General features: G+C 32.6%; 3 protein-coding genes, 1 long non-coding RNA gene and 1 other non-coding gene across 6 annotated transcripts; 4 read left to right on the forward strand and 1 right to left on the reverse strand.

Annotated features, from left to right (window-relative positions):
* Window positions 1-1,373: 1,373 nt before the first annotated feature.
* LOC101500661 (uncharacterized) lies at window positions 1,374-5,091 on the reverse strand. Of its 2 annotated transcripts, none has more exons than XM_012716256.3 (4): window positions 4,893-5,091; window positions 3,440-4,641; window positions 2,694-2,787; window positions 1,374-1,791 (listed from the first exon to the last, which is right to left on the reverse strand). In XM_012716256.3, the coding sequence occupies exons 2-3, from the start codon at window positions 4,626-4,628 to the stop codon at window positions 2,771-2,773; spliced, it is 1,206 nt and encodes a 401-aa protein (XP_012571710.1). In that variant the 5' UTR covers window positions 4,629-4,641; window positions 4,893-5,091; the 3' UTR covers window positions 1,374-1,791; window positions 2,694-2,770. The 2 variants fall into 2 exon arrangements, with proteins under 2 accessions (XP_012571710.1, XP_004501938.1); XM_004501881.4 differs by having other exon boundaries at window positions 1,374-1,788; window positions 4,893-5,089.
* Window positions 5,092-7,676: 2,585 nt separating this feature from the next.
* LOC101501190 (polygalacturonase 1 beta-like protein 2) lies at window positions 7,677-10,626 on the forward strand. Its single transcript, XM_004501882.4, has 2 exons — window positions 7,677-7,896; window positions 8,056-10,626. Exons 1-2 carry the CDS (start codon window positions 7,849-7,851, stop codon window positions 9,889-9,891), a joined length of 1,884 nt encoding a protein of 627 aa, XP_004501939.1. The 5' UTR covers window positions 7,677-7,848; the 3' UTR covers window positions 9,892-10,626.
* Window positions 10,627-13,074: 2,448 nt separating this feature from the next.
* Window positions 13,075-13,148, forward strand: TRNAT-AGU (transfer RNA threonine (anticodon AGU)). The gene has a single exon. It is a non-coding gene; the product is annotated as a tRNA-Thr (tRNA).
* A 440-nt stretch (window positions 13,149-13,588) lies between these two features.
* Window positions 13,589-16,889, forward strand: LOC101501506 (serine/threonine-protein kinase 52-like). Its single transcript, XM_004501883.4, has 6 exons — window positions 13,589-14,069; window positions 14,896-15,017; window positions 15,335-15,531; window positions 15,907-16,081; window positions 16,221-16,355; window positions 16,474-16,889. Exons 1-6 carry the CDS (start codon window positions 13,730-13,732, stop codon window positions 16,678-16,680), a joined length of 1,176 nt encoding a protein of 391 aa, XP_004501940.1. The 5' UTR covers window positions 13,589-13,729; the 3' UTR covers window positions 16,681-16,889.
* Window positions 16,890-18,994: 2,105 nt separating this feature from the next.
* Window positions 18,995-19,895, forward strand: LOC101501822 (uncharacterized). The gene is made up of 2 exons (XR_012163298.1): window positions 18,995-19,465; window positions 19,625-19,895. It is a non-coding gene; the product is annotated as an uncharacterized lncRNA (long non-coding RNA).
* The last annotated feature ends 1,302 nt before the right edge of the window (window positions 19,896-21,197 follow it).

Raw genomic sequence — 21,197 nt, forward strand, 5'->3', positions numbered from 1 at the left:
TTCTTTAGATGGGTCCACTGTGCCACATCATTCTGAAGCAATTCAGAATGATGAATTCACTCATTCATTTATATATGCTCTTATAACTTCACTCATTTTCTACTTCAACGGTGAACTCAACATGATTCAAGTTCTACTATGCCACATCACCCTAAATCAACTCATTCATTTTTTACGGTTTAACTTTAAAAAAATCATATTATATTCCATTACTTTAATTTATATATTAATATTTAATTTTATTATAACTTAAAATATTAATTTAAATGGAAAAATAAATAAAAAAAAGTATGTTAATAAAAACTTTAATAAACTTCTGTAACAAAAATTGTGAAGAAAAATTATGAGTAACAAATTGTTTCTATTAATGAGCTAACAATCGTAATTAAAGGAGAAAAAAAAGGCTAACGATGGTATATTAACTAAAAAAAGCTAATGGTTACAAAATTATTATTATTTAATAAATTAAAAAGAAGTTAACAGCTATAAATTAATAAAAAATGATAAATTTATTATTATTAATAAATTAATAAAAGATAGCGGTTATAATTATATTATTATTAAATTGTGAAAGTAGATAGAAAAAAAAATGTAACTGCTATGAAGCACTGTTCCTTCCTGACAGTACCGTGATGACACATTGGCAAATCACCGTTCCTTCCTGATAGTACCATGATGACACATTGGCACAACTCCAAGGGTGAACCCACAAAAAACTGAAAGTTAGGCGGACGAACTCATTTTCCCTTCCGTTATAGATGCTCTAATAACTCTTAATCAAAATAGGTGGAAGGAATTCAATCATTGAAAATTATGACCACAATTATTCCAATAAAAATCATGACATTAAAATGACGGACCACAAATGAACAAATGTTAAGAAAAGTCATATACTCAAAAAATAACATTTAGAATATTGTTGTCACACTAGCCCATGATCTCAAGAAATAATGTCACCATCGTACTAAGTAACATTACGTGTATAAAACCCTTTAATACAAAAACTTTAAGGATGTCCCTTGTTAGGTTAATTTTAACATAAATCGCATAACCAAAGCTAAAATTCTTCCTATGGTCGGGATTTAGAGCCATGGGGAGGGTGGAGATTATGCTATCCAATACGGGATATTCAAAACATGTCCCAAGCCGATAGTGGCCTAAAGAGTAAGACTAAACATGAATATTCATAGAGCAAAATTAGACTAACAATTGTATAACTCAAAAAAACAGAGAACAAGAAACTTGTTCCTAAACTGTTTTCTTTATATTAATTTTTCAGAATTAATTCATACTAAGATCGTCACATAGTTAAATCACAATCAAATACCAACTAAAGAAATGAGAAAAATTGCATTCAACAAGAAAACCCAAGATTGATAAAAACAGTTAACTTTACTAAACATCCTATTGTTAAAAGCCAAGTCCTCGTTTCAGTTGCAAGAAACTGCTTGTTCCTGTTCTTACATATCATGCATAAAGTGTTTGAAAAATAACCAAAATTGTTATATCATTAATCCACGCCTTATATGCTCCAGAGGCATCACAAACACAATCACAAGTAAAAATAAACCAAAAATTAAGCTACCAAAAAAGAAACTAACAAAAACAGGTGTTGAATACAGTTTTTCCATAGTGAACAAAATTTCAACAAGAACAGTTACATATGCAGTTCAGCCTGTCAGCCTGGTCTGCTTGGGTTCTAACAGCTACCAGATCATCACGATTTGTTTTTCTTAGCACACATGATTGAACTCTCCCATCACAAATGTACCTAAATGGCAAGTATACCTGCTGGGGTCCATTGAAGTAAAGAATAGTGAGAAGCAGATCAGAACTTGAGCAGCAGCAACTATGACATGAACAAAATGGAAACAGTACAAGTTCTAACCTATTTATTAGCAACTATTGTTTGTCACACTATTTTTTGTCATAACTAATAGTAACTAATGTTTATAACATTATTAGTAACCATTAGTTGATTGCACTAGTAGTCATGCCGTTCTAAGTTTAAACCTCCACCAGATATGTAACAATCCCCATAAAAAACCAAGTACACATTTGAGGAGCTAGTATGCCTGGGCGAAAAAATTAACCAGTGCAGACACCAAATGTTTGAAACATAAAGACCAATACAATGGCAAAATTTGTCAGATAATTCAAAAAAAATCAGTAAATATAAGCTATATCCATCACTTGCATCCACTAATTTGGCCTCTTTAAGTTTTATAAAAATAAACTGATAATTCCGAATGAAGCACTATACAGTAAGGAAATAACCAAACAGGTGAGTTGAACAATCAAACATAAATATTAGCTAAGTTCATAATTTTTAATTACATCTCTTCCTTTAAATTATTTACTTTAACTTTCAAAGAAAGCATAAATATTAACAAGGTATATTTTAAATTAAAGTGTACACAAACAAGTTTGAAAATTTACAAGGAGACAATTGGTGTACATATCTAAAAGTTGAAAAAGCCCATTCTATCTTTCTTTTTATATAAACTACATTATCAACATAAAATGAATTCTACTGGTATAATGTCAGCAAACAAGAGGCACAAGCACATGATAAACTTCCGAGCTGAAAGAACAGGCTATATAAATCAGACGTAGAATATTTTCACCCACGTCAAAGATATTTTGACCACAATACATAATTTAAGCATATAAATCAATATATTTTGACCCACCTCAAGGAAGATATTTTCTCTTTCTCTAATTTGCAGTCTTCAGATGTAGAATAATTAGTATTACACTGAGTGAATCTTCAGATCAATTTGTCCCCTGCAGATACAACATAAATTGCATTAGACTGTTAAAGCATAAACCCACAGAGAAAGTGGATACTCAAAAACAAGTTGATGTTTAACGTAATATTAATGAAAAATTAGGTGAGATCCCCTGCTTGTGCCAGTGCCAGTAGAAGTTGAGTCAAATCAACAGTGCATAAACTAAAGCATCTCTTACATTTAAAAGCAAATGGTCATTATGATTACATATACTAGATTCTTATTTGAGAAAATGAAACTAAAGTTAATAAAGAGATTAAATCCTAAAATATGTTACTGTATAAAGAGAGGCCAACTCTAGAGCTTTTTAGGTTCAGATAAAGTTTAGCACATAGGGAAGCTATCCTATTCTTAGGCTCAGGCAAGCCACAAACCTTAATAAGTACAGTGGAAGTTACAAATAACCTGTCGATTGATGTTCACCCACAAAAATGGAAGAGTTTTCTGGAGTAGTGGAATCATAATTTTATCCATTTAATACACATTTAGATCCTGGATAATTAGGACAGGAAGAAGTGTGCAATAAGAGGATACAGTAAGGCGTAAGTTTGTTTGATCATTATCATTATTAATGCATTCAGGAGTACATCATTAATAAAAATACTAACTGCATCAAAAGCAATAATAAACATTTGGAAGGGACTTACTTCCTCCTGTTACTTCAATCTTTAGTTTGTCAACTACACTGGTCATCATGCAACAAAGTTTGGATTCGCCTGTTAAACATTTAACCAGTCCTTCAACCGATCGCAACTCTTCATGAAACTGTGGATGTAACACCAATGAAGAAAAATTCTCATCAAGCACCAAACCAAGACAGTTTACAACATCTTCAAGTTTAGGAATCCAATCACAAGCTTTCAAACCCAAAGCCGATGAGGCTTGCGGACATGGACCAGCTTGAGGAAATCTCTCATATTTCTTCAACCACTTTGCTAAATAGCGAATCAAATTCAACAACTCTTTGCCATTTAACTTATTTAATGCAGGGGATAACATCGCATTGTTGAGGTTTGATGATGCAATCAAATAATGCAAACAAAGTTCAGGTGTAGAGAAACCATCATACGCTATCATAAACAAAATAGAAGCCTCCTTTGCAACAACAGAATTCTTCAGCTTGAGGTTGCTATCACTTGCTCTCTCCATGGCCAACACTGCTTGGTTTTCCCACTCCTTCTTTACAGATACCATAGTGTTATAAGCCTCATTTGCCGGAGAAAGAAAATACCTCAAAATGGTGAATATTTCTGATGAACCAAGATCAGAAGCATGTATACAACACAAACAGATCAAATCAGATCTCTTATTTTCCACTAACCTTGTAATGAGGCTTGGGTAACAAGAATTCACAATAACACCACTAACAATCAAAGCCTCAACTATTTCCCATAACCACAAAGAAACACACCCATCCAAAACCAAGCCAGCAACATCTTTACCCATAAAAGATCCAAGTTTGAAAATCAAAACCTTACAATAACCAATACCACCTAATGAATCAATCTCAATGGGAAACCCAACTTTGTCCCTAATGTTTTCAAGATAGGAAATCAAACTACCAATAAACTCACCCCTTTCCAAATGATCAGTACTCTTGCCCTTTGTTTTAAGCTTTGTGAGAAACTTTTTGTTAATCTCAATTATTTGAGTATCAATTAGTGAAATTTCCCATCCAATAAGGGGTTTAACAGGGAATGACGAAGATTCATCTTGAAGTTCAGACTTCAAATTAGGGAAAATAGGATCTGGATTGAGAACAACTGGATAGTCAGAAGGTAATTCAAGTGATTTAGAATTGGCAGAAGCATTTTTTATGAGTTCCAGTAAAGTCATGATTGAAATTTCCCTGCAAAACAAGCAAAAGAATAAACCTCAAATTACTAAGACATTAATCAGAATCAAATAAGTACTTAATTGCAGGAATGAGTAGTTAGTTGTGTTGTAACAGAATACTATACTGTTACACTAAATTAATATTGACAGATAATCGAAACTAATAAGAAATTCGTGGCAACAAAAATCAAATAACGTGAATAACTTATATAAGGAGGAACAAATAAGACAACAGTGAATCGAAAAGAATAAAAAAAGGAAAACCTGGAGTTCCTCAGAGCTTATGGCGGCCTTCCTTTCTGCGATGACTAACTCCGGCAGAGTTTCCCGGCGCCTTGAGTTCAGTCGACTCTAACCTTTTCTGATACTAGGGCAAAGCGGCAGGGACCCAGTTGTGTTGTTTTAGGGTTTTAATGTTTTTTAGGGTTTTAGTTAAAAAAAAATGTTTATTTCTTTCTGTAGTGAACGATGATGACGAACCTCTCTTTTTTTTTTTAAGAATGGGCCTCTTCAAAAAGAAATTGGATTGGGTTTTGGATATCCCATCTCTTTGGTTTTTGAAAATTTTACTTCATACCTTTTATTTTATATATTACCCCTATCCCACATTTGATATGAAATTCTGCATCTGCTTTTGTATATATAAAATAAAAAATTTACTTTTTGATTGTTTCCACCTCAAATGTATTTCAAAATAAGAGTGACTCTCAAATTTTCAAAATTATCAAAAAAATTGGAGAAAACTAGCACCAAAATTACGGAAGATTATATCTCCTCTTAAGAAATAAATATAAAAAGGAAAACTAGCACCAAAATTACGGAAGATTATATCTCCTCTTAAGAAATAAATATAAAAAGGAAAACTAGCACCAAAGTGAGAGGGTCTTTAGTGGGTCGTTTCCAGAACGGAGACAATGACATATTTCCTTGAAGGGCACATTCTAAAGACATGACACAATCAAGCTTAACAAGTATTATAGCTAAAGATTTGCAAATAGAAGAGGAGACAAAAAATACACACTTGTATGCTACAAAGTCCTATGAGTAAAACATTTCATTTTATATTTATTATGTGTATGGTTGTGAATGTGGGATGATGCCTAACGAGAAAGACGTGAAGAGACAGAGGCAACTAGGCCGAAGTTTAATCGAGGAAGTAAACTTATCCTCGAACGGGAAGTTTCACTATCGAATATGAAAAGAAGAAGCGGAGCCAGCTAGGTCGAAGCCTAATTAAGGAAGCAAACTTACCTTCAACATAGAAATTTTCGCCATCAAAAATGAAATTAAAGGCAAAACTAACAAGGTTTACGCCTATTCCAGAAAGCAGAACTTATGAAAGCTCCTCTACCCAATATAATTCAAACAGAGTAAAGAAGTGCCTTACACAATCAAAACAAATAAAAAGACTTAGAAATAAAAGACATGTGATGCAATCAAGTTTTAAGCCTCATCAGCTATGTTTTTCTTAACATATATGGTATCATTTTTTATAACAATATATTGTAAAGCTTCCTTTCAACATGGACGACACTTACTAACATGATAAAGTTGGGTCCCCCACTAAACTCTTTAGCTCTGGTGAGGAGAACATCAACACTTAAGCAAAATCAAGTCTCCGTCTAGTTCTTCAACTCATATGAAAGGATCTTGAAACCACAACAAAGGACCTCAATCGACATTAGCTTTTATGTTCAGATGAAAGGAACTTGACGGTTCACAAAGCACTTAAGCCACAACAGTCTGATTGAGTTGTCACAATAAATTTTAAAGTTATATCCAACAAAATACTAACACATGTTTAAAACATAATATGACAATAATCGTTCTTCATATAAAGTGAAAATTACATACTTATGCTAACATTGCAAAATAATACACTAAAAACGATAATCTACTCCTCATGCTAGCATAAAAATCATCTTGGATCAACAATTATGGATCAGACTTATGGGTTGATCCAAGTCCAATATCGTTTCTCTCTCACATTATATAAGCCTCACATTCTGACCTAATGAGGTACGTCTATTTCCTATACCATTCACTTGCCCCAATCACATATTGCCTTAAACGTCAGAGTGCTTGTAGGTAAATCTCCACCAATCGACACCTTTTATGTTATGAATTTCGATCTCCCATCACCATTCATGGAACATTCTTCTTTCCAATCCATCATCACTGTGAGATCACTAAGTTCCGATCATAACAGTTTGAATTTCAAGCCTGTATCGCCTTATTACAAAGGTTATGATAAAAAAAAATTGACTTACAAAAACTAGAGATAAACATAAGAGTGGTGTCGCTCTATCGAAACAATCTGATGCGCTTGTCAAGTGAAGCATTAATATTCACAATATTATATTATAATGAAGTTGATTGCTAACAACATACGCATTTCAAGATATTTATTTTATTGATTAAAATTCATATATATGTATGAATCTCATTTAAATTAGTTGAGATTCGTATAATTTTAACCTATAAAAATATTAAAAATATATATTTAAAATAGTGAATTATTAACTTTATTCAACTATTGAATACACAAAAATCTAAAGAGAAACATCTCTCTATATACATTGTCACTTAGTAAAGACAAATTGTGTGAAAAAATAAACCTACTTCTCGATTAATTAATGTATAGCTAAAGTCAAAAGCGAAGCATCTATCCAAGTTAACTATTCAAATACAATATCAAATCCATTGAACAATGTTAGTCTGATTCCGTTTTCAGCGTCCACTTGATGATATTTTACTAATAATCTATGTGGTTCAATTTGTTATTAGAGGCATTTGTGGACCACTAATTAATGTCCAACCAAGCTAGCACCACACCCCACATTCACGTCCTGCATTTTTCCTTAACATAACATAACCGAGGCAACGCACTCTCCAATGAACAGCAGAATTGATTTTTAAAGTGCATCAGTCATCACATCATATAATTAAAATTAAAATTATGTAAAATATAAACATACCCATACGGCCATACTTATCAATAATATATAAAACCGAATAAAGTAAAAAGAATTATAAAGTAAAGGAAAGTTCTTACTTTCCTACTCATGGATGCAATGCTTGTGCAGAGAAAAGCAAATTATGTCTGGGGAGACCATAAATTTGTTGTCCCCCCAAATGTCCTAACTCCTATATGTGCTTTTCTTATATATCACTCTCACTCCATTGAGACACAAAGAAGACACTAACTCAGCATCTCAAAATGAGTATTCACTTCATCTTCTTGTTTTTGTCACTCTTTTTTTTCCATGTAAGAAAACACTCTACAAAATGCATCATCATTTATATATTCATCACTAATTTCGCAATGCATGGTTCATTTCCTTTGCTAAGTTGTTTAATTTCCTACATGTATGTGTCATAAAAAATCTCTTACTAATTTTATAATTGTATGAAATTATGAATACAGGTTTGTGTAGCAACCAATATTAGCAACAAACAAGAATATTCCAAACAAAAGACAAACCCATTCAGCCCAAAAGCCTCGCTCATTCGCTATTGGAACACAAAAATCTCCAACAAACTTCCAATCCCTAATTTCTTTCTCTCTAAAGTTTCCCCTCTCACACCATACCAATATGCTAACCTCGTAAACCTCCTCAAACAAAAACCCTTCTCTTCAAAATTCCATTATTCCCTCTGCTCCACACCATACTTATTATGCTCCTTCGACCACCCAAACAAACTTCAACAAACAAAAACTACCAAACGAGACGACGCAAACTTCGCCGTTTACTCAAACAAACGCTTCGCGAATTATGGCTCATCTCAACTTGGTGGAGTTGACTCGTTCAAAAACTATTCAAACGGGTTAAACACAAACAACGACTCGTTCAAACGATACAGCACAACCTCAACTCGCCACGGTGGGAATTTCAACAGTTATGCAGAAAACGGCAATGTAGCTAACACGAACTTCACCAGCTACGGTTCCGGTTCAACTTCCGGCACCGGCGAGTTCAAAAACTATGATAAACTCGTCAACGTCCCTAACCTCGGTTTCACCACCTACGACTCCGCCGCAAAGAATCATGAACTCTCTTTCTCAAGCTACGGTAACGAAACAAATTCTGGCTCTCAATCGTTCAATAGCTACGGGAAACGCGTTCGAAGCGGTAACAGCGATTTCACCAATTACGCCGTTGATGCCAACATTCTTCAATCAACGTTCACTAGTTACAGTGAATTGGGAACCGGCGCCGCCAATGATTCTTTCAGATCGTACAGCTTCAACGGTAACAATCCTCGGAACAATTTCAAAACATATAGCGCTGGCTCCGATTTCGGTTCCGATACATTTATCAGTTACCGGGATCGCGCTAACGTCGGCGATGACTCGTTTCAAAGCTACGGTTCAAAATCTAAATCCGGCACTGCTTCGTTTGCAAACTACGGCCAATCGTTCAACGAAGGAAACGATACTTTCACTGAATATGGAAAGGGATCGTCCGGTAAAACCGCGTTTGGATTCAAAACTTACGGGTTGGGACGCGCGTTCAAAGGCTACAACAAAAACGGCGTGTCGTTTTCAGCTTATAATAATTTCAGCGCGTTCAGTGGCAAAATAGTGAATAGATTTGTTGAGCCGGGTAAATTTTTCAGGGAGTCAATGCTGAAGGAAGGGAATGTAATGATGATGCCAGATATTAAAGACAAAATGCCTGCGAGGATGTTTTTACCCCTGACTATTTCGTCGAAATTACCGTTTTCATCCTCGAGGTTGGGTGAAGTAAAAGAAGCGTTTCACGCGCGGGAGGGTTCGGCGACCGAACGCGTGATAATTAACGCGCTGGGAGAGTGCGAGAGGGCTCCGAGTATGGACGAGACAAAACGGTGCGTTGGATCTGCTGAGGGTATGATTGAGTTTGCGGTTTCTGTATTGGGTCCCAATGTGGTTGTGAGAACAACTGAAAGTGTGAAGGGGTCAAAAACGAGTGTGATGATTGGAAAAGTCTATGGAATAGACGGTGGAAAAGTAACTAAATCAGTTTCATGTCATCAAAGTTTGTACCCTTACTTACTGTATTATTGTCACTCTGTCCCCAAAGTAAGAGTTTATGAAGCTGATATTCTTGACGTGGACACAAAGAAAAAAATTAATCAAGGAGTTGCCATCTGTCATATTGACACGTCAGCATGGGGTCCAGAGCATGGTGCTTTCTCAGCTTTGGGGTCAGGACCTGGAAAAATTGAGGTGTGTCACTGGATTTTTGAGAATGACATGACGTGGACTACTGCCATCTGAGGAAGGAAATCTCTCCTTTTGGTTTATTAGTTATGGAACACGTTGTCGTCTTTTTTTTTTTTTAGAGTTTTGGAATTCTATTTATGATTCTACTCTGTGTCGTGTTGTGGTGGTTTGAATCTCTGAGTAGGCGTGACTCATGACTTTTTGATATTTTTAATTTCTTTTGCCTTTGAGAAATTTAAACGCTTGTGTGAGATTGAATATGTTGATTTTAGTATTTAATAATATTTGATTTAAAAAGACAAAAGTAGAGGAGAAGTCGAGTATGATATAAGAGAGGTTACTGAATGGAGGCAAGCCATGATGGGGGAGAAGAGAGAAGCATTTCTAAGGTTTGTTTTGTGTGATGGGATGAGACTGCGCACGTGCTGAGTGGAGTGATTGTGCGGTTTAAAGTGAGAACATAAATTGCATCCAAACATTGCAGCTTTTAGTGTAACCAAAGAAATACTATTAGTAGACACCATCAAAGGCTCAAAGCCATGATCCGCGTGGCTTATGATATGTGAGTGGGATGTAGAATGCAGGCTACTCTACTCTACTCTTCTTGTGCTATGACAGGCAGCGGCAAAATTTAGCAAATGACCCACTCACTACCTCTTTAGCCCTGTGTTTTTGATTTTTTTTTTTTATGTGAACAAAACTTTCGGATGAGTTGACGGTTGTGATGTTTCTAAGGTAGAAAAAATGTTATCTCCCTTTAAATATTTATAAAATAATTTTTTTATCTGATTTTATATCTATTTTTTATTATTTATTAAATTATTGAAGTTATTTATTTAGATTTTTGGATTTTTGTATTATAATTTATTTTCAATATTTAAAAAATAATAATAATAATAATAATATTTATCAGCGTCTTTTTATAAGATTAATTTTAAGGCACTTTTTTATATATTTTTTTTGAAAAAATAACAGTTCAATCAATATATAATTGTTTGTAATTATTATTGTATTTAGTATTTTTCTTATTTTAATATAATTCGATGGTAATAATAATAAATGATATATTAAAAAAGATAATAAATGTATCTAAAAAAGTATAAAGAATCTTATATTTAAAGAACAAACAAATATATTAAATAGATCTTATAATTAAAGACTGAGGGAGTTCAACATCGCTTTTTCATGCTATTATATAAGACACACAACATGACCTATTAAGAATTAAGATACACTGAATTTTATGAGTGTGACCTATCTTAATCATATGAGTATTATAGTGCTTAAAACTCTAGTGCAATTAATATATATAGTTTGTTGGAGTGTTCATGATACTCTTTTGAGAGAAAAAAGTTATCTGATTAATATATTAAAATATTTGTGGTTCAATTTCGATGACAATTTAAAAAAAAAAATCCATTTCAATTTAAATTAATGCATTTAAATTGAATTGATTTTTAGTTGATTAAAATTATAATTTGTAATATATAATTTTAATAATATTATAAAATTATATTAATATAATATATTTGAAGTAAAATAGTATATATAATATACTAAAAATTAATATTATGAAATAACATATATCGATTATATTTGAATTATATAAAATAGTAATGAAAACATCTCAACTTAAACAAATAAGTATTATTAAAAATTAATTGAACTAACAAATAATAGTTTAATATAATATATGATACTAATAAAAAAATAAGTAAAAAATTATAAATGTGTTTGGTTTGGTTGATTTGGTTTTTAAAATTGAATTTGAAATATGATTCAATGTGAACGATTTTCACATAAGAAAATTCAAACTCATCAAATAATATTCGATTTTGTGTTATTTTTTGGGATCAATTTATAGGTTTTTTTGGATTAATTTAAATATGAAAGTCCCTAATAATTTGCGCGTAATTATTATTAAATTACTCTTTATGTATAAATGTATTCAATATTTTTTATATTTAAAGATAATTTGATGGTAATAATAATAAAAGATATATTGTAAAGAATAATCAATATATCTAAAAATTTATAAGAGAGTACAAAAGAATCTCAATTAATCACCAAAATTCTCCACTTTTACATGTTTTTCTTACTAGTCCAAGTCCAATGCTGCGCCTTTCATGCTATATAAGGCACACTTCATGATCTATCAAGAATTAAGATACATTGAATTATATGACTATGACCTATCTCAATCTATGAACGTCATAATATTTATAAGGCTTAATTGCAGTTTTGGTCCCCTTATTTTAGTTGATTTGCAAAATTAGTCCTCCTATTTTGTTTCTCCTCAGTTTTGGTCCCTCAAACAGAATTTTGGTCCAAAACTTGATGAAATTTCATTTTTTTTTTTGCATTTATTTAAGTCACATCATGCCTCAAAATCTCATTTGCAACAATTGTACCTGAAATCTATGATTATAAATGGTGTAGTACGACTTTAAAAAATGAAATTTCATTAAGTTTTTTACCAAAATTCTGTTTGGGGGACCAGAAGTGGGGAGAAACAAAATGGGGGACTACTTTCGCGATTCAGCTAAAATAGGGAGACCAAAACTGCAATTAAGTCTATTTATAAATACATATTCCACCAATGGACCTCTTCTTTACATTAGATTTCCATCACACATCTTCATTCACAGATCTTTCAAAAAAAAAAACGAGAAAATATATTAATAATAAAACACAGTTCACATACTAGATTTAAAATTTATAACATAATATTGAAAATATTATACAACAATTAATTAATTTTACTTGAGTTATTATACTATATTTAATTTTTTATCTTGTATCAAAATTTATCTAATATTATCTGTATGATAAAGTTATATATTAAATAATTTAATTAATAGTCAGAATAAATAAAGTAGTGACAACAATGACTAAATGAAATAGAATCCGTTTAAAACTATATTGTATGTACTAAATTGGATAACACGAAATGATTAATTGAAAAACTATTGAATACTATATTAATAACTCCGAATTGTTAATACTTGAGCTTCACCATACAAATGATGTTGATGTCGAACAACAAAACCTTTTATGCTCTACGAAATACTACCAAGTAATTAGCGTCCACGAAAAATGAATAGAGAATAAAGGTGTGCCAAAGTTGAAATTAATAGAGAATAAAGGTGTTGACAATTAAAATATTGAAATTAATAGAAATACTAAAACATATTTGATAACTAAAGATATAGTTTTAACTTTAATTTTGAATATGAAGCTCTCGTAGCTCAGTTGGTTAGAGCACCCGTTTAGTAAGCGGGAGGTCTTGAGTTCAACTCTCAACGAAAGCAAAGTTATTTTTTTATTTAATAACAAAAATATAGAATTTGGGATTTTTTTTTTTTTAATTTTTTTTTTTAATTTTTTATTTTTATTTTTTCTTTCTCAACTCTTTCTATTTTCTCAATTTCTATTTCAAAAATGTGTACCTTAAATCATTCACCAAATCACCACCATCTCGCTTATTTTTTTGTGAGTCCAATCTAATAAATTTATTTCATTTGAAATAAATGATAAGTATTATTCTTTTTATGGAAAATAAATGAGCTAGTATTATTGAAAAAATACTATATACTTAAGAGATTTCAATAATGTTGCAACATATATTGAGACACTTAAGAGATTTCTTACATAAAAAACAAAACAAAAAATTTGAAAAAATTGTTGGAATAAAATTTACTGTGAGAAGTGAAAAGAGAGCAAGTGGGGTCAGAGGTACAAGTTTTTCGCAGGCAATTCCATGTGCCGACTTGGATTATTGGCGATTTTCCGGAGAGAAACACGAACAACATCATCATCAAATTATGTCTAATCTACTATAATACATTTTTCGTTGCACAATAGTTAAAAATCACAAAAGATAGAGTGAAGAATGATGCAAAAGAGTGATGGGTTTGTGAGAGCTGATCAAATTGATTTGAAGAGCATTGATGAACAACTTGAGAGGCATCTCAATAAGGCATTAGCTATGGATAAGATGAAGCAAAAAGAAGAAGATGATTCTTCTTCTTCTTCTGATCAGTCAAAATCTATTGCCCCTTGTGTTAAATTCAAAACTCTAACACCTTCTCATGCTTCTTCTACTGTCTTCAACAACAAGCTAAGACAAGACTGGGAAATTGACCCTTCTAACCTTATTATTAAGAGTGTCATAGCTCGTGGTACTTTTGGTACGGTTCACCGTGGTGTCTATGATGCTCAAGATGTAGCTGGTAACTTCCACTAACTAACCCAAATTGTTACTTCGTTTTTCTCAGTTCAATTTCTCTTGGGGAACTTAGTGTTTTTGTTTTTATTTTTATTTTTAAAAGAGTTGATTTTGCCAATGATTTTTGTAATGGGCTGTTTTGGAAATTCCTATTCCGTGGCTCATTAGCAGATTGGACTGTTTGGTATCTGAAAATTGGTGTTAGTGGTCTTGGTGCATGTTTGGATTGGTGCTAGATTTAGTGGAATCAAGGTGTGTCCTAGTGATTTTGACAGAAGCTATACTTTGGAGTTTCAACAAAATCACGGTGTGATTGTGATTTTGTCAAATTCACCGAAATTCCGAACATGCACTTGGTCTTCTGGTGGTTACCAAATACAAGTAGCATTATTGAGAAACATGGTTCAACCCAACAAATTGGAAAATAAAATGAGAGAAAGATTGTTTTTTGAATTGTTGATATGAAGAAAATTCTTACAATATGTGTAGGTCGTTAGTATGCAATTTAAAGTGATCTTAAAACAACTAATTATAACTAACTAGTAACGACCTTAAACAATGTCAAACTAATTCTATCAAATCTAAAACTATCTATAACAAGCATGTTATTTTTAGGTTGGTTATAGAAGAAAAAATTTAATGGACAAGAGAATCAGAGTCCAAGAATGATGCATGAAATAATTTCATTGATTGATTTGATTCTTGTGAGGACTACGGAAATCCGAAATGCATTTTTCTGCGCATGTAATGTAACACTTACTGAATCAGTAGTTTGCTCTTTGCATGCATTTTGCTGAGAACCACTTTGGGCTTGTTTACATAATGTCCAGTGAAAATGTTGGACTGGGGTGAAGAAGGGCACAGGACAGAAGCTGAAATTGCTGCACTGAGGTCGGCGTTCACGCAAGAAGTTGTTGTTTGGCATAAACTTGATCATCCTAATGTCACTAAGGTACATTTCCTTTCTTTAGCTTCAACTTTCTTTTGTTGATGTTGCTAATTTTTCTTGTGGATTACAATATTGCATATCTAAAGGTGTGAGGTCATATAACACTTGGATTATCAAGTGATAAGTTCTGTTTTCAGGAAATGGTTATTCAGTTGTCTATAATGTCTATGCCAACTTGCTTTCAGCTTTATTACCCTGCTTCACCTTGACTTATGTTAAACTTGAATTTGATTAGAATTTGTTTCTTTTTGGCTGTAGAGGGCCTTTTTATACTTCTCTACAAGTGTTAGTTTCTCAAACAATCCTTTCTCCTTGTTTAGTTTATAGGTGCAACAATGGGGTCTTCTGAATTACAGATACAAACTGACAATGGTCTAATTGGCATGCCAAGCAATATCTGCTGTGTGGTTGTAGAGTACCTTGCTGGAGGTGCACTGAAATCTTTCTTAATAAAGAATAGGAGGAGGAAGTTAGCTTTTAAGGTTGTCATCCAACTAGCACTTGATCTTGCAAGAGGGTATTTATCTTTTTGTGATTTTTTCCTCATTGTAATAGTGCTTTGGGGCTTGTTTGGATTGATGTATTTGACTTTATCTACTAGCTTAAACACTTGTGAGACTGTTTGAGAAAGTTTATGGAAATAACTTATGACACGTCCATAAATTGTTTTCAGCTAATTTTCATAAGCTTTCAGGTTAGCCTATGAAAACAACTTGACTGTATTTTATCTTTTGCGATAGAAATGGCTTGTACATAAGTACTTATACGATAAGTGTTTATACTACAGACGCTTAACTTAGCTTTTTATTAAAACATGACCTCGGTATGTTGAGAGCCAAGACTAACTCGTAATATGTTTCGATGACCGGTCAAAATTCACTTGGATTTGCAGGCTGAATTATCTCCACTCTCAGAAGATTGTCCACAGAGATGTAAAGACTGAGAACATGCTGTTGGATAAGACACGTACGGTTAAAATTGCTGATTTTGGTGTTGCACGTGTTGAAGCTTCAAATCCTAATGACATGACCGGGGAGACTGGTACACTTGGATACATGGCTCCTGAGGTGTGTGGCCAGTTTCCCATGTTAAAAACCTTTAAAAACAATTACAAATTATTGTACAAGCATGTATGGTGGATGGAAGCATTAATGCAAAATAATTGACTTCTAACTTATTTGACAAATGGGTGATGATGGTTTACAGGTTCTAAATGGCAACCCCTATAACAGGAAATGTGATGTATATAGTTTTGGAATCTGTTTATGGGAAATATATTGTTGTGACATGCCATATCCTGACCTAAGTTTCTCAGAGATTACTTCAGCCGTTGTTCGTCAGGTATATCTTCTTCCATTTTTTATTGTCTCTCATTTGAGAATTCTGTGTTTGTCAATGTAGATGGGGGATCTAAAATGAATCTATGATATTGATATATTAATTTGTATTGAAATTTTAGAATGTTAGACCAGAAATGCCAAGATGTTGTCCAAGTTCTCTGGTAAATGTAATGAAGAAATGCTGGGATGCAAATCCTGATAAGCGACCTGAAATGGACGAGGTAGTTGCGATGCTGGAGGCTATTGACACATCCAAAGGTGGAGGTATGATCCCTGTTGATCAGCAGCATGGTTGTCTATGCTTCCGTAAGCGGAGAGGGCCTTGAACAATTAAGGAATCAATGTGTATCTTTGGGGAGAAAACAGACATGATTTGGATGCCAAGATGAGAGAACTATACAGTAGAGGGAACAAGAAGGAGGTGATGAAATTATGTCAATTCTTATGTTAATCCACAGCTCACATCGTTGTAAGATTTTCATGATACTGTTGTAATCATGATTGTTGGTATTAAATTGGATCTATTTGCTAGACATTCTCTTACTTCTATTTTCTGTCTTTATAAGAAAAAATTCAAGTCTCACATTGAAAATAGATAAAGACTTAAAAAGAGTTTATAAAGAGTGAAACATTTCACCTTACAAGCCGATTTTGTAAGGATACACTAAGCTAGATATAAAAACCTAACAGTGTTTGCCAATGGTCTACTTTGAAAGTTTGAATGAATATGGAGGATGGAATAAAATTCTTGCTTCTCAGCATTGTTTTAAGATTGTATATCAATATAAGTATAATATATAAAAAATTACTACAATGCAAATGGTACTGTTCATACTCTAATTTTCAATATCAGATTAAAATACATACTCAAAATAGCTTACTTCATCCAATAACTGAAATTTACTTACGTCAGTAACTGAATTTGGTAAGAAAAATGATGTTTGTACTACAAATGCAGAAACACACATCAACTCACATTTGGGGTTATGTGACAGAATCATAGTGGTAAATAAGTTGTAGGTGTGCAGAAAATGCAATGCTAACATAAAACAGGGACCACAAACTTGTCTTGGCATTACAATTACAACATAAACTAAACAATTACCAAATAAATAATCTTATCAAGGACCTTTAATTTGGAGGTTGGAGGTTGAACTGCATTATTGCTCTAAAATTCTTGATGCCTATCTCATTCAAACATATCATTTTTAGTTAATTTATTCAACCAACTGTTTACCTGCAAAGGCATGGTGCAGAGATTAAAAAAAACAGCATTTCTTCATTAAGTTACTTAAAGACAAAGACTGAAAAGTGGAAACCAATTATGTTAAGATTAATTAACAGTATGTTGTGTTCAGCCGGTATAAATGGAGATTAAAGTAAGCAATAATTACATGTATCAAACCAAGAATAGTAATAACAGTGTGTCCTACTTTTTTATAGATGTGATAGCATCTACAAATACAATAGTTAACAGCATCTTGGTTATTCAATTGTAGCTAAGTTTTGTGAATTCTGAATGGACTCTACACAGAGAAAACTAACTGTGACACCCTAAAAAGTTAATACTATATATAGCTCCAAACTTAGCATCACATTTGTTGTTTTCTTTTCTTTTTAGTTGTGAATGTTTACTTTTGATATGTTGTCTATTATGGATTCCTCCAAACACATTCAATGTTCACTGTTGGATTAGTTCCAAAGGCTAAATATGATTAAGGCCTAAAGAAATTGGAATTTAATAACAAAGAGAGAGACAGGACTAGCACTAGCTATGTGCTAAGCCCCACCCATGTCACCCTGGCTCCTCTACGAACACATGTAATGTTGTAATTAAGTTATAGCTTTCTATATTTGTTCTTACTATTATTATTATATCTTGCAGTTTCTTTTGGACTTTTAGTTGACTTCAACACCAGCTGAATTGGGTCTAGTACTATTATTCATTCTCTCTATTTCTCAAAATAAATATAAAACTCTTATTATAATTTGAGCATATAAAAGACACATTTTTTAAATCCAACTTTTATATATAGCTTAAGTGGAACTTGACTCAAATATCTTAAATAAAATCTCAAATTTAAACATAGATAAAAAATACGTTGGAGGAAAAATTCTATCAAAAGTGACTAGTCAGATTCTCCGACACATGTTAGTAATTGACAAAGTTAGTAATACATGTTAGTAATTGACAAAGTTAGTAATACTTCATAATATAATATATGGTTAACAAATAAATCCTATAGAAATGAAATATCTCATAGGTGTAACAACTCAATCATAAAAGGAAGCTTTCAGCTTTCTGGGTATTAAAATAATAATTAAAAAATAAATAAGTGACAAAGAGAGCAGCCAGGTAGCTTGCCGTAACTATAATCAGTGATTGAGCTTGTATATTGTCGTCTTGTATTTGAGGACCAAACAAATTGTATATTATAATCGAACACTTGTAAAAAGTTTGAAGGGTGACTTGGTTTATTAGCTGAAATTAAATTAGACAAAAAGTTATGGTGATGGAGATTGTCATTTCTTTGATAATCTTATTTGTTGGAATTGCTATTTTGGTGTCTATCCATTTCTGCATAGTTGGAAGGGCTTTTAGAAGTGATAATAATAGTGGAGACATTATTCAAGACCAAAGTGGTACTAGAAGAACATCAACAAAAGGAACGTTTGGGGACAATATTGGTGACTTGAACAACCTTCCATGTTTTGATTATGTGGAACCAGAGAAAGGAGGCAACCTTGTGGATTGTGCTGTTTGTTTGGAGAGCTTTAAGGTTGGTGATGCTTGTCGGTTGTTGTCTAATTGCAGACACAGTTTTCATGTTCAGTGCATAGATTTGTGGATTCTCAAGACACCCTTTTGTCCAATTTGTAGAACATGGGTTCATTCACGAGTAACTGTGAGGGAAGAAAGTGCTGTTTCTGATTCTGATATTGTAGAAATTGAAATGCCATGAAGATTAAAGAAAATCAAAGAGCTCTATTTGAGTCCCAGGTGTAATGTTTTTGGAGCTTTTCAGATATCGATAAATATATTTGTTTTTCTTAATCCTTTGGTTCTAAAGGAAAATGGGTCATGATAATCTGGAGGAGCACTGCCAAAAGGTTAATATAGTTTAGAAAAAAATTGTTTCAGTTAAAATTAGTTATCCCGAACATATCAAAGAAAATTTTATATGATCAATGGTGTCCTCACACATGTAATTGTTCAATATTTTATATTCTTATCTCTAATTACTGAAATTACCATACTACTAATTGCAGTGGCATGATGAATGTAAATTCATGCAAATTGTAGAAAGAGTCAGACATCATTCTTTACGGTTGGTTTTAATGCAAAGCTTATCCAACCAAATTGCTGGGTGCCGTGGACAGATTTTCAGCTGAAATATTGAGAACCACAACAAAAAATAGTAACTGTTTCTGTCTTTTCGTCCTAGCGAATGGACACAAGTGTACTGTTGCCTGTTTGTGGTTATATGGTTGTATCTTGTGCATTTTGTTGTGGTTCTTTATGTATAGAACATCCTCCAAATATTTCTCAGTCGCCATCCCTACCAATAAACACTGTCTTATCTTTGTTGTATTTGACGATATATATATCAAATACTATCTGCATATTTTCCATAGATATTTACTGTATAATAATGATTCTCTCTCGACCCTATGGAATGCAAGAGTTCTGCAAATAGAGAGATGTTCAGGACAAAAAAAGAAACCATGCAATCCATTATTTGATAAGAAATTGCAATAAAATCGGAGATGTCTAAACTGGACATGTCATAGGCGTATTAAGCCTGGCAAGACACAGCAATTTGAGAATGAGGTCTAAGGTTCAAATCATGACTACTAATATAACATACAAATAACTAATATTTACATAGATCACTATTCACTATCTATGTACTGCGTGCATGTTCAATTTCAAATAGTAACTAGCATGTAATCATGCGGCAGTCACAAAGTTTAAACTATAAGCAGAGAAAAAGAAAAGGTCGACTCTTAACGAAATCTTAAGAGATGAAAGTGGACACTTGTTCAAATGAAATCTGTCAGATTAAGAACTTTTTGTATCTGCTATGGACCAGATTTCTATTTATCAGTAAATACTAATATGTGACATCCAGCCTTTCTGTTGAGGATAACAAGATGCAAAATTTTGTTCCAACCATCAGGGATGACAATAAGACTAGGAGAGGGAAGCTTTGGGCTTAGGACAGTTTGTTTCTGTTAAGTTCCTTAATAGAACTCAATAGCGAAAGGGAATTATTCGTCCCTGATTTGTTTTATTGATTGAAAGAAAAAGATACACAAGAGCGAATAAGCTCCTACAATAGTATAAACCACTCAATTGCTAATTTTGTTAAAGATCCTTTCAAATGGGTGGGAGCCTTTATTTATAGGCTGATTATATAAGGGATAGGATCCAACTAACACTAACAACCTAACCATAAAACAAAAACATCATTATTTTCTATTGTTTTTCCTGTAATAAACCAATAAAGGTTTATTCCTATTTACATCTTCATTGTTCCTATCAATACCTTCCCCTTCAAGTTCAACCTTGTCCTCAAGGTTGAATTCCGGAAATTGATTTTGGATTGTATTAACATCTTCCCAGGTGGCCTCCTTTGCAGGCTTTTGCTGCCATTGAATTAGCACTTGTTGTGAATCAGGAAATAAATAATAATGTAAAATTATATTTATCAGTTTTTCTAAAATTAGTTAGACAAATCAGGATTTGATTTGATCCTCTTAATTTGTAATTATTAGATATAAATGTTGTAACGATTATTTATACCGAGAAATATCAAGGCAAAAAGGGCATCAAACCCTA

Source organism: Cicer arietinum, chromosome 5 (assembly GCF_000331145.2).
Source record: "Cicer arietinum cultivar CDC Frontier isolate Library 1 chromosome 5, Cicar.CDCFrontier_v2.0, whole genome shotgun sequence".
Classification (NCBI taxonomy): Eukaryota; Viridiplantae; Streptophyta; class Magnoliopsida; order Fabales; family Fabaceae; genus Cicer; species Cicer arietinum.

Excerpts from the sequence above, each read along its gene's own strand:
- LOC101500661 (XM_012716256.3), bottom strand. The coding sequence starts at position 4,628 with ATGACTTTACTGGAACTCATAAAAAATGCTTCTGCCAATTCTAAATCA.
- LOC101501190 (XM_004501882.4), top strand. The coding sequence starts at position 7,849 with ATGAGTATTCACTTCATCTTCTTGTTTTTGTCACTCTTTTTTTTCCAT. Across the intron at positions 7,897-8,055 it reads TGTCACTCTTTTTTTTCCAT|GTTTGTGTAGCAACCAATAT; the intron begins GTAAGAAAACAC and ends TTATGAATACAG.
- LOC101501506 (XM_004501883.4), top strand. The coding sequence starts at position 13,730 with ATGATGCAAAAGAGTGATGGGTTTGTGAGAGCTGATCAAATTGATTTG. Across the intron at positions 14,070-14,895 it reads TGATGCTCAAGATGTAGCTG|TGAAAATGTTGGACTGGGGT; the intron begins GTAACTTCCACT and ends CATAATGTCCAG. Across the intron at positions 15,532-15,906 it reads GCACTTGATCTTGCAAGAGG|GCTGAATTATCTCCACTCTC; the intron begins GTATTTATCTTT and ends TTGGATTTGCAG.